A 14,735-nucleotide genomic window follows, 5' to 3' on the forward strand; every position below is an offset into this window, starting at 1 on the left:
TCTTCTCTAACATCATTTAACTGACACTCTTATCCAGAGTTACTTAGTTTTCCTATAGAAGAGGTGCAGAGAGAGATGCATTCTAAAAGCTATATCTGTGACACGGTAACAACTATATGTGCTCTCCTCTCACCTGTGCTAACACTTCCTGGTCACCTGTGCTACCTATATACACACACTGACCAGTGACCCATGACCCCAACATATAGTGCCCTCTGGTGTACAAAACAAGTAAGAATAACCATTGACAGACAACATATGCACAACACATTAACAGGTAGTCTTCTGGGTTCTTTATTTTGTTTTATGCATACACATAATACAACTATCCTACCCATAACATAATACAGATATCATACCCATAACATAATACAACTATCCTACCCATAACATAATACAGATTTCATACCCATACAGATATCATACCCATAACATAATGCAGATATCATACCCATAACATAATACAACTATCCTACCCATAACATAATACAAATATCATACCCATAACATAATACAGCTATCATACCCATAACATAATGCGCTATCATACCCATAACATAATACATCTATCATACCCAAAACATAATACAGCTATCCTACCCATAACATAATACATTTATCATACCCATAACATAATACAACTATCCTACCCATAACATAATTTATTTATTTTTATTTTATTTTACCTTTATTTAACCAGGTAGGCAAGTTGAGAACAAGTTCTCATTTACAATTGCGACCTGGCCAAGATAAAGCAAAGCAGTTCGACAGATAAAACGACACAGAGTTACACATGGAGTAAAAACAAACATACAGTCAATAATGCAGTATAAACAAGTCTATATACAATGTGAGCAAATGAGGTGAGAAGGGAGGTAAAGGCAAAAAAGGCCATGATGGCAAAGTAAATACAATATAGCAAGTAAAATACTGGAATGGTAGTTTTGCAATGGAAGAATGTGCAAAGTAGAAATAAAAATAATGGGGTGCAAAGGAGCAAAATAAATAAATAAATAAAAATTAAATACAGTTGGGAAAGAGGTAGTTGTTTGGGCTAAATTATAGGTGGGCTATGTACAGGTGCAGTAATCTGTGAGCTGCTCTGACAGTTGGTGCTTAAAGCTAGTGAGGGAGATAAGTGTTTCCAGTTTCAGAGATTTTTGTAGTTCGTTCCAGTCATTGGCAGCAGAGAACTGGAAGGAGAGGCGGCCAAAGAAAGAATTGGTTTTGGGGGTGACTAGAGAGATATACCTGCTGGAGCGTGTGCTACAGGTGGGAGATGCTATGGTGACCAGCGAGCTGAGATAAGGGGGGACTTTACCTAGCAGGGTCTTGTAGATGACATGGAGCCAGTGGGTTTGGCGACGAGTATGAAGCGAGGGCCAGCCAACGAGAGCGTACAGGTCGCAATGGTGGGTAGTATATGGGGCTTTGGTGATAAAACGGATTGCACTGTGATAGACTGCATCCAATTTGTTGAGTAGGGTATTGGAGGCTATTTTGTAAATGACATCGCCAAAGTCGAGGATTGGTAGGATGGTCAGTTTTACAAGGGTATGTTTGGCAGCATGAGTGAAGGATGCTTTGTTGCGAAATAGGAAGCCAATTCTAGATTTAACTTTGGATTGGAGATGTTTGATATGGGTCTGGAAGGAGAGTTTACAGTCTAACCAGACACCTAAGTATTTGTAGTTGTCCACGTATTCTAAGTCAGAGCCGTCCAGAGTAGTGATGTTGGACAGGCGGGTAGGTGCAGGTAGCGATCGGTTGAAGAGCATGCATTTAGTTTTACTTGTAGTTAAGAGAAATTGGAGGCCACGGAAGGAGAGTTGTATGGCATTGAAGCTTAATAATACAGATATCATACCCATAACATAATACAACTATCCTACCCATAACATAATACAACTATCCTACCCATAACATAATACAACTATCCTACCCATAACATAATACAACTATCCTACCCATAACATAATACAACTATCCTACCCATAACATAATACAACTATCCTACCCATAACATAATACAACTATTCTACCCATAACATAATACAACTATCCTACCCATAACATAATACAACTATCCTACCCATAACATAATACAACTATCCTACCCATAACATAATACAAATATCATACCCATAACATAATACAGCTATCATACCCATAACATAATGCAGCTATCATACCCATAACATAATACATCTATCATACCTAAAACATAATACAACTATCCTACCCATTACATAATACAGATATCACACCCATAACATAATATAACCATCCTACCCATAACATAATATAACCATCATACCCATAACATAATACACCTATCCTACCCAGAACATAATACAACTATCCTACCCATAACATAATACAACTATCCTACCCATAACATAATACAGATATCACACCCATAACATAATACAACTATCCTCCCCATAACATAATACAACTATCATACCCATAACATAATACAACTATCCTCCCCATAACATAATACAACTATCATACCAATAACCAAATACAACTATCCTACCCATAACATAATACAGATATCATACCCATTACATAATACAACTATCCTACCCATAACATAATGCAGATATCATACCCATAACATAATACAACTATCCTCCCCATAACATAATACAACTATCATACCAATAACCAAATACAACTATCCTACCCATAACATAATACAGATATCATACCCATAACATAATACAACTATCCTACCCATAACATAATGCAGATATCATATCCATAACATAATACAGATATCATACCCATAACATAATACAGATATCATACCCATAACATAATACAACTATCCTACCCATAACATAATATAACCATCATACCCATAACATAATACACCTATCCTACCCAGAACATAATACAACTATCCTACCCATAACATAATACAACTATCCTACCCATAACATAATACAGATATCACACCCATAACATAATACAACTATCCTCCCCATAACATAATACAACTATCATACCCATAACATAATACAACTATCCTCCCCATAACATAATACAACTATCATACCAATAACCAAATACAACTATCCTACCCATAACATAATACAGATATCATACCCATTACATAATACAACTATCCTACCCATAACATAATGCAGATATCATATCCATAACATAATACAGATATCATACCCATAACATAATACAGATATCATACCCATAACATAATACAACTATCCTACCCATAACATAATATAACTATCCTACCCATAACATAATACAGATATCATACCCATAACATAATACAACTATCCTACCCATAACATAATACAGATATCATACCCAGAACATAATACAGATATCATACCCATAACATAATACAGATATCATACCCATAACATAATACAACTATCCTACCCATAACATAATACAGATATCATACCCATTACATAATACAACTATCCTACCCATAACATAATACAACTATCCTACCCATAACATAATACAGATATCATACCCATTACATAATACAACTATCCTACCCAGAACATAATACAATTATCATACCCATAACATAATACAGATATCATACCCATAACATAATACAACTATCACACCCAGAACATAATACGACTATCGTACCCAGAACATAATACAGATATTGTACCCATAACAACATAATACAACTATCCTACCCATAACATAATAGAACTATCATACCCATAACATAATTCAGATATCATACCCATAACATAATAAAGATATCATACCCATAACATAATACAGCTATCCTACCCAGAACATAATACAGATATCATACCCATAACAACATAATACAACTATCCTACCCATAACATAAGACAGATATCATACCCATAACATAATACAGATATCATACCCAGAACATAATACAACTATCCTACCCATAACATAATACAACTATCCTACCCATAATATAATACAACTATCCTCCCCATAACATAATACAGCTATCCTACCCATAACATAATACAGCTATCATACCCATAACATAATACAACTATCCTACCCATAACATTATACAACGATCCTACTCATAACATAATACAATTATCCTACCCATAACATAATACAATTATCATACCCATAATATAATACAGATATCATACCCATAACATAATACAACTATCATACCCATAACATAATACAACTATCCTACCCATAACATAATACAACTATCCTACCCATAACATAATACAACTATCCTACCCATAACATAATACAACTATCCTACCCATAACATAATACAAATATCATACCCATAACATAATACAGCTATCATACCCATAACATAATGCAGCTATCATACCCATAACATAATACATCTATCATACCTAAAACATAATACAACTATCCTACCCATAACATAATACAGATATCACACCCATAACATAATATAACCATCCTACCCATAACATAATATAACCATCATACCCATAACATAATACACCTATCCTACCCAGAACATAATACAACTATCCTACCCATAACATAATACAACTATCCTACCCATAACATAATACAGATATCACACCCATAACATAATACAACTATCCTCCCCATAACATAATACAACTATCATACCCATAACATAATACAACTATCCTCCCCATAACATAATACAACTATCATACCAATAACCAAATACAACTATCCTACCCATAACATAATACAGATATCATACCCATTACATAATACAACTATCCTACCCATAACATAATGCAGATATCATACCCATAACATAATACAACTATCCTCCCCATAACATAATACAACTATCATACCAATAACCAAATACAACTATCCTACCCATAACATAATACAGATATCATACCCATAACATAATACAACTATCCTACCCATAACATAATGCAGATATCATATCCATAACATAATACAGATATCATACCCATAACATAATACAGATATCATACCCATAACATAATACAACTATCCTACCCATAACATAATATAACCATCATACCCATAACATAATACACCTATCCTACCCAGAACATAATACAACTATCCTACCCATAACATAATACAACTATCCTACCCATAACATAATACAGATATCACACCCATAACATAATACAACTATCCTCCCCATAACATAATACAACTATCATACCCATAACATAATACAACTATCCTCCCCATAACATAATACAACTATCATACCAATAACCAAATACAACTATCCTACCCATAACATAATACAGATATCATACCCATTACATAATACAACTATCCTACCCATAACATAATGCAGATATCATATCCATAACATAATACAGATATCATACCCATAACATAATACAGATATCATACCCATAACATAATACAACTATCCTACCCATAACATAATATAACTATCCTACCCATAACATAATACAGATATCATACCCATAACATAATACAACTATCCTACCCATAACATAATACAGATATCATACCCAGAACATAATACAGATATCATACCCATAACATAATACAGATATCATACCCATAACATAATACAACTATCCTACCCATAACATAATACAGATATCATACCCATTACATAATACAACTATCCTACCCATAACATAATACAACTATCCTACCCATAACATAATACAGATATCATACCCATTACATAATACAACTATCCTACCCAGAACATAATACAATTATCATACCCATAACATAATACAGATATCATACCCATAACATAATACAACTATCACACCCAGAACATAATACGACTATCGTACCCAGAACATAATACAGATATTGTACCCATAACAACATAATACAACTATCCTACCCATAACATAATAGAACTATCATACCCATAACATAATTCAGATATCATACCCATAACATAATAAAGATATCATACCCATAACATAATACAGCTATCCTACCCAGAACATAATACAGATATCATACCCATAACAACATAATACAACTATCCTACCCATAACATAAGACAGATATCATACCCATAACATAATACAGATATCATACCCAGAACATAATACAACTATCCTACCCATAACATAATACAACTATCCTACCCATAATATAATACAACTATCCTCCCCATAACATAATACAGCTATCCTACCCATAACATAATACAGCTATCATACCCATAACATAATACAACTATCCTACCCATAACATTATACAACGATCCTACTCATAACATAATACAATTATCCTACCCATAACATAATACAATTATCATACCCATAATATAATACAGATATCATACCCATAACATAATACAACTATCATACCCATAACATAATACAACTATCCTACCCATAACATAATACAACTATCATACCCATAACATAATACAACTATCATACCCATAACATAATACAATTATCATACCCATAACATAATACAACTATCATACCCATAATATAATACAATTATCCTACCCATAACATAATACAACTATCATACCCATAACATAATACAATTATCATACCCATAACATAATACAACTATCATACCCATAACATAATACAACTATCATACCCATAATATAATACAGATATCATACCCATAACATAATACAACTATCCTACCCATAACATAATACAACTATCCTACCCATAACAATATACAACTATCATACCCGTAACACAATACAACTATCGTACCCAGAACATAATACAGCCATTGACCTTTGATAGAAAACCCTGTCTCCACACATATGTCTGTGAATCAAAGATGGAAAAAACATCAATGCTAATAGCTCTTTATTTCTCCTCCTTTCAGACGTCCTGCTGTGTGAGGTCAATTCTACTGTATCTCTCCCTCCTCCACTCCTCCTCCTCATCCTCCCCTCCCAGAGCAGCTGAGGCTGTCCCCGGCCCCCAATTACCTCACCCCAGCCAACGGCCCCCGTCCCACCGCCAAGCTGGCTGCTGCCATGACGTCCACCACGGACTTCGACAACGTGGAGATCACTCAGCAGTATAGCCGCATCAACACGCGCTTCGAGCTGCTGGAAGAGGAGCTGGACAATGACAAGAGCTCTGTACGACTGTTTGAGAGGTCACGCATCAAAACCCTAACAGGTGAGTTGGAGCTGGGAGGGGAGACCTAGGGCTCTGATGTGGGCTGGGTTGTGTTATTGGGGTGTTTTTCCCTTATGGGTCGTTCTCTGTCACCTACTGTCTCTTGGAATCAGCTATTATATGAATCAGCCTCTTGGCAAAACGCTATGCCTGGGGATGATCTAGCTAAGCCACTAGCAGCTAGTACCACCGCTTACAGTGCATGTCTGCATGGGATCAAATGCTAGTCCCACCACTCCTTGTATTTCCATTTCCATCCATATGTCTCATCTATTTCAATGTCTATACTCTGTCCATATAAGAAAACATGAACGATGGCAGTGGCAGAATACTATCTAGGCTTGTTTATGCTGTGCAGTATGTTTAATAAGTCTACCTGATAGCTTTGAGCCTTGTATCATCATGTCTGAGTTTGGCTGTCAGCCACACACACTCCCAGCAGAGCAGTTGAGACTTATCATACGTACAGTCTCTCTTACCCCCCCCCCCCCCACACACACACACACACATACACACCCCTAAAGTTGCTGGGATCATTTGCACATTCCCAGAATGCTCCAGTGTGAGCGATGTGGACAGCTGTCCCCCCCCCGAGTCCCAAATGGCACCATGTTTCCCTATTTATTGCGTCATTTTGACCAGGAACCATTGGCTCTGGTCAAAAGTAGTGCACTATATGGAAATAGGGTTTGAAAGATGCGGATAGCTTGGATCTCTGGGATATCTGCCTGAGATTGTAATCAGTGACACACCTTTGGGGCCAATAAGTACTCACTCTGAAGGCCTTTTAAATAGTACCTCCGTCTATGGAACATGGGAACAGATGAACCATGGGACTGGAGATGCAGAGGTGAGGGGCACATAGCTCTATAGCCACAAACAGTGGTAGGGTCAGTGATGCCGTGGACAAGTGGTTCCACATTATTTACAATTTTTGTTGGTACTTTTGAGCCCTTTTTCACGATATCCAATTGGTAGTTGCAGTCTTGTCCCATCGCTGCAACTCCCGTACGGACTCGGGAGAGGCGAAGTTCAAGAGCCATGCGCCCTCCAGAAACACGACCCCGCCAAGCCGCACTGCTTCCTGACACACTGCTCGCTGAAACCCGCAATCCAGTCGCGCCAATGTGTCGGAGGAAACACCGTCCAACTGGCGACCGTGTCAGCGGGATAGAACCCGGATCTGTAGTGACGCCTCTAGCACTGAGACACAGTGCCTTAGACAGCTGCGCCACTCGGGAGGCCGGATCTTTAGTGACGCCTCTAGCACTGAGACACAGTGCCTTAGACAGCTGCGCCACTCGGGAGGCCGAACCAAATAGGTTCTACCTGGAGCCAAAAATGGTTCTTCAAAAGGGTTCTCCTATGGCGACAACCAAATAACCCTTTTAGCACCTTATTCTCTAAGAGTGTAGCTAGCTGGTGTGTTGTGTTACTGCACTGTTGTCTCTGTAATGCAATCAGTGTCCTGTCACAGACAGAGAGGGGGGGATGAAAGAGAGAATGCGAGAGAAAGAGCGAGGGAGGGAGAGAATGAAAGAGAGAGGGGAGGGAGAGAGAGAACGAGGTAGGCAATGGAAAGAGGAAGTAGTAGCTCTTACACATCATTGTTGATTTCCAGCTGCTGGACAAACCAAGTGTGAGCTACGTCTACTGTCTGAGCTGTTCATAATGAGATTACACTTACATGACACAACATGTTAGACCCTACAACAAACATCGACTCTACATCCAAAGTCATAACCTTCTAAAATTCAGGTTGGGAATGCCTCTGTGATGAAGATGTTCACCCACTGTTTAAAATGTATGATCACTGAGGCATGTGCAAAGGATAAGCCCTACAACCTACACGTCCCATTTAGTCAGGGGGGGGGGGGGGTGCACAGCCTTGTCAGGAACACTTGTGTGCAGCCTGGAACATATTGTATGCATGGCTGGTGCGCTGGAGAAAGAACCACTCCGAGCTGAGCTGAGAAAGAGAGCGAGGGAGAGAGAGAGAGAGAGGGGTGGGAACAGGAGAGAGTCATACGGGAGAGGTAGAGGGAACAGGAGAAGAGGACAGAGTGAGAGAGCGTGAGAGAGAAGAGGAGAGAAGTGGAGTGCTGCTGAGCTGAGCATCTCTCCCAGCTCCATACTCCAGGTCCTGCAGACTCCCTCCATTGTTGGGGTCAGGACTCAGGACTCAAGATGAGCAGCCCGTCTCCATGTCTGTTGCGTGCCGTCACCCAGCCTCGGCTCCGAGAGGTGAAGATCAGCCTGAAGACCAGGGTGACCCGGAAAACCAACAGAGAGACCTCCACAGACCTCCGATCCAGTGGAGTGTCGCTAGGGAGGGACAGGGACAGTTACAGAGAGGCCACCAGGGACAGAGCCATCACCCCAGGAAGAGAGACCCCGCTCCGGGCAACTCTGAGCAGCAGCAGCCGCAGCCGGAGCACCCCACCCATCCACAGAGCCCTGAGGAGGGAAGCTAAGGGCGATGGGAGGACCAGGCAGGAGCCAGAGAACCAGCCTGAGAGGAATGGGACCCTCCGGGTTATATCCAAGACAGGATCTGGAGCACCTCATCCTCTGAGACTGGGTCTGGGTCTCTCCCCCATCTCCTCTTCCTCCTCGTCCTCCTCCACCTGCACCCCCGCCAGGCGTCAGCAGCGTCATGCCCCCTCTCTCCCGCGCCCCGCTCCGCCCCCTACCACCTCCTCCTACGCCTCCACCTCTGGCAGGAGTATGAAGAAGGCAAGGTGGCTGAGCTACAGTACCTCCAACATCTGCTTCAACTCCATCCTGGATGGACGCTTCAGGCAGCTGCAAGGTACCTGGTGTCCAGACTGGTCTGGGGGTGATGGTGTTGGTAGTGGGTTGGACACTAGCTACAAGTTACTGTCGAGGTCCAGTCTGGGGCTGGGGGTGGTGATGGTAGAGGTGGGTTCACGGCCCACCCTCTCTCATTCCCACCGCTCAGGGTTAGGGTTAAGGTCCAGTCTTGTGGTGGTGGGGGTGGTGATGGTAGAGGTGGGTTCACGCCCCACCCGCTCTCATTCCCACCGCTCAGGGTCAGGGTTAAGGTCCAGTGTTGCAGTGGTGGTGGTGGGGGTGGTGATGGTAGAGGTGGGTTCACGGCCCACCCTCTCTCATTCCCACCGCTCAGGGTCAGGGTTAAGGTCCAGTCTTGCAGTGGTGGTGGTGGGGTGGTGGTGGGGTGGTGATGGTAGAGGTGGGTTCACGGCCCACCCTCTCTCATTCCCACCGCTCAGGGTTAGGGTTAAGGTCCAGTCTTGCAGTGGTGGTGGTGGGGGTGGTGATGGTAGAGGTGGGTTCACGGCCCACCCTCTCTCATTCCCACCGCTCAGGGTTAGGGTTAAGGTCCAGTCTTGCAGTGGTGGTGGTGGGGGTGGTGATGGTAGAGGTGGGTTCACGGCCCACCCTCTCTCATTCCCACCGCTCAGGGTTAGGGTTAAGGTCCAGTCTTGTGGTGGTGGTGGGGGTGGTGATGGTAGAGGTGGGTTCACGGCCCACCCTCTCTCATTCCCACCGCTCAGGGTTAGGGTTAAGGTCCAGTCTTGTGGTGGTGGTGGGGGTGGTGATGGTAGAGGTGGGTTCACGGCCCACCCTCTCTCATTCCCACCGCTCAGGGTTAGGGTTAAGGTCCAGTCTTGTGGTGGTGGGGGTGGTGATGGTAGAGGTGGGTTCACGGCCCACCCTCTCTCATTCCCACCGCTCAGGGTTAGGGTTAAGGTCCAGTCTTGTGGTGGTGGGGGTGGTGATGGTAGAGGTGGGTACACGGCCCACCCTCTCTCATTCCCACCGCTCAGGGTTAGGGTTAAGGTCCAGTCTTGTGGTGGTGGTGATGGTAGAGGTGGGTTCACGGCCCACCCTCTCTCATTCCCACCGCTCAGGGTTAGGGTTAAGGTCCAGTCTTGTGGTGGTGGGGTGGTGATGGTAGAGGTGGGTTCAGGGCCCACCCTCTCTCATTCCCACCGCTCAGGGTTAGGGTTAAGGTCCAGTCTTGTGGTGGTGGTGATGGTAGAGGTGGGTTCACGGCCCACCCTCTCTCATTCCCACCGCTCAGGGTTAGGGTTAAGGTCCAGTCTTGTGGTGGTGGGGTGGTGATGGTAGAGGTGGGTTCAGGGCCCACCCTCTCTCATTCCCACCGCTCAGGGTTAGGGTTAAGGTCCAGTCCTGTGGTGGTGGTGGGGATGGTGGTGGTGGGAATTTGTCCCTCCCACCTCTCACCTCCAACCCCACAGTGGGTTAAAAAAGAGAGCACCGTTTCCTTGTGTGCCCTTCCCATCCCTCTCTCTGTGTTTGGGACAGATTGAGGCGGGGGAGGGGTTGATGGCGAGGTCTAGCTTGTGATGCGAGCGAGCATGTGGGTGGTTTGATTGTTCCTGCTGTCGTGTGAGCTGGAGAGTCGGGGGAAAAGAGCTGTGCTTCCACCGTAGTGGCCCTTTTTTAATGTGTGTGCATTTATTTATTTCTTTTTCAGGAAGCAGTGGCTATGCCCCAATTGTTCGCTGAGTTTGATCTGAATATTTCATGGAGCAAACTCCTAAAAAGGACACGCCGTGTTTTTCTTTTCCCCCTCTACCGTTCACGGCAGGCCGTTGTTGTAACCTTTCGTTCCCATTTAATCAGAGCGGGATTGATTATGTATGATTACGTGTTCACCGAATTGTCTTGTTAGCTGCGCTACCACCCCTCCGTCACACTAGCCACATTCAAATTTCACGTGAACTATTTTTCACCTGCCGTCACCGTGGTATGACGTAACATAAACACTAGCTGTATTCATATTAATTTGGTTTCTTTTCTCCTGATGAGCTGTGGGACTATTCAGAAACGTTATATTTGCCACAGATGACTGTGTTGAACAGCTATTGAATAATCCATCCCTCCTCTCTTCCTTTTCTCCTCCTCTCCTAACTGCTAATTTCTCTCTCCGTTATTCGATTTTCAAAGAGAGCGGTTGTCCGTCACTGTGAATTTACGTTAGCTTGTTCTAGCCAGCTCCCTGATGACAGAAACACATTAGGAGGAGGAGAGAGGAGAGGAGGAAGAGAAGAGGACAGGTTGGAAAGAGAAAGAGAGAGACATGCTTTCATTTATTCTCTCTGGTATATTTCAACATTTAGCCGACCGCTGCTGTCTAATGGGCTCAGGGGATTCTTATAGAGATGTGAAACTCTTCAAAGTCAGAGTGTTTTGAATAAAGCCCCCTGGATTCACCCAAATGCTGATGCACACAACTCTCTTACCCATGATGTAACCTGGTACTCTGTCTGTGTTTCTGTTTATGTCTTCATCATCTCTCCTGCCTCATATTGATTCATGACCTATGCTTTTGTTAGTGTTACGTCTTTCTGTCTTGTCTGCGTGTTATATCTCCGTTATGCTGCGCTCCGCCAACTGTACTTCATTCTGTCTCTGTTGTGTGTCTTTGTGTATCTGCTAGAGTAACAATGTCATACATTGTACCTGTCTGCAATGCATTGTTTATTTCTACCTCTACTTTGTCTCTGTCCTCTCACCCTGCTCCTGTTCCAGATTCCTTCAGGCGGCTTCTGTGTTGAGTTGAAATGATGTCATTAAAAAGTATTTCCCTACTGCCTGGGTGGGTGTTGCTTAGCTGTGCTGGGTGCCTCTGCTACCCCGGTGTCTCTGTCAGTCTGTCCTCTCATCAACCATGCTCCACACCAGACCCAGACTCCTGCAGCACTCTTCCCAACGGACTAAACTGGTCAGGTTGTCAGGTTGTATTCTGGTTATAGAAGGATATCTACGTTTTTTTTTTGGGGGGGGGGGGTGACAGGCAAGTGGGAGAATAGTAGAAAGGGTGGACGTGGGGATTGAACCGGGCTTCTAGACCACGGGCTCCGCCAGGTTTTGTTAATGGCTTGTTCTGACTCTGTTTTGACTTCTGCAGATGTGTTGCGCTGTGCTCTGCCCGTTGTCTCGTTGTGCTGTGCCCGTTGTCTCGTTGTGCTCTGCCCGTTGTCTCGTTGTGTTGTGCACTGTAAAAAAAGGTCATTCAGTGTACAATAACCAGCTGCAATAGGATTGGGAATTTGGGCATATGACTTTAGCTGAACCAACACACATTCTCAAGTTTGAATCGCATGTTCCCTCAACTTAGAATGTTGGGTTGCGTGAACATACAATTCAACGTGAGAATTTATTGTGCCTTATTTGCATATTTCCCGGTGGAAAACAGAACTCTTTATGACAATTCAGAGCCATGCAGTGGCTAGCTACACTACATACATAATTGGACCAGTTTCCCACACAACTTGCATTGAGAATGACTGCCAGGGCATGGAAGAGTGATTACTGCCAGGGCATGGAAGTGATTACTGCCAGGGCATGGAAGAGTGATTACTGTCAGGGCATGGAAGAGTGATTACTGACAAGGCATGGAAGAGTGATTACTGCCAGGGCATGGAAGAGTGATTACTGCCAGGGCATGGAAGAGTGATTACTGCCAGGGCATGGAAGAGTGATTACTGCCAGGGCATGGAAGAGTGATTACTGCCAGGGCATGGAAGTGATTACTGCCAGGGCATGGAAGAGTGATTACTGACAAGGCATGGAAGAGTGATTACTGCCAGGGCATGGAAGAGTGATTACTGCCAGGGCATGGAAGAGTGATTACTGCCAGGGCATGGAAGAGTGATTACTGCCAGGGCATGGAAGAGTGATTACTGCCAGGGCATGGAAGAGTGATTACTGCCAGGGCATGGAAGAGTGATTACTGCCAGGGCATGGAAGAGTGATTACTGCCAGGGCATGGAAGAGTGATTACTGCCAGGGCATGGAAGAGTGATTACTGCCAGGGCATGGAAGAGTGATTACTGCCAGGGCATGGAAGAGTGATTACTGCCAGGGCATGGAAGAGTGATTACTGCCAGGGCCTCTGAACTGGAACAGCCATCTCAGTAACGAGTGCAAAAAGTCAAACTGCTAAGAGATTGGATTAGTTTAGAAAAATATATGTTATTGATGCTTGTGTAGCATAAAATGAATCAACCAATCAATGTACACGCAAAAACACAGGTATTGAAACGAACAATTGTGGAAATCAATAGAGCACGCTGAGAAATATGATAGTGATGGCCGTGGTTTTGCTTGGTTTTGGGCATACATACATTTCTCATTTTACTCAACAAGCTTGTTCAAATTCAGCTCACTTCGAGCAGAGTTAGCTGATTCAACGTATTGTAAGGTAACCAGCTGTGATAGGGTTGTGAGTTTGCTCAACACTTGGGCATATAGCTATACCAACATACAGTGTTGACTTACAAAGGCAAACATACATTGAAAAACATTCACTCGACAAGGTTTTATACATCCAGCTCACTGTGAGCAACGTTTGTTGAGTGAACAAACTTTGACACATTAGCTACATTTCCTGTCCTTATGAAGTCCACCCAACTCCCAGAATAACGCTGGTTAAGCAATTGGTTGGCTTTTTTACAGTGTGTTGTGTTCTCTGCTCTTGTGTTTAGCCGTGGGCAGTTGCAGAGCCCGCTATAGTCTCTCATGACAGACTTCAAACATTAATATGACAAATGGAGTAGCTCGTCAACACAGTTGATTTAGTTATGGATTCCAAGT

At 42.8% G+C, this 14,735-nt stretch overlaps 1 protein-coding gene across 2 annotated transcripts in view; it reads left to right on the forward strand.

Annotated features, from left to right (window-relative positions):
* The window catches only part of sptb (spectrin, beta, erythrocytic), a 60,181-nt gene that overhangs the window by 11,650 nt on the left and 33,796 nt on the right, over positions 1 to 14,735 (forward strand). For both annotated transcript variants that reach the window (XM_020487680.2, XM_031828635.1), the window contains exon 2: positions 6,823 to 7,124. In XM_020487680.2, coding sequence (XP_020343269.2) covers positions 6,977 to 7,124 — 148 coding nt within the window. In that variant the 5' untranslated portion in view covers positions 6,823 to 6,976. The remainder of the gene's footprint in view (positions 1 to 6,822; positions 7,125 to 14,735) is intronic.

The sequence above is a fragment of the Oncorhynchus kisutch genome, linkage group LG7 (assembly GCF_002021735.2).
Source record: "Oncorhynchus kisutch isolate 150728-3 linkage group LG7, Okis_V2, whole genome shotgun sequence".
Classification (NCBI taxonomy): domain Eukaryota; kingdom Metazoa; phylum Chordata; class Actinopteri; order Salmoniformes; family Salmonidae; genus Oncorhynchus; species Oncorhynchus kisutch.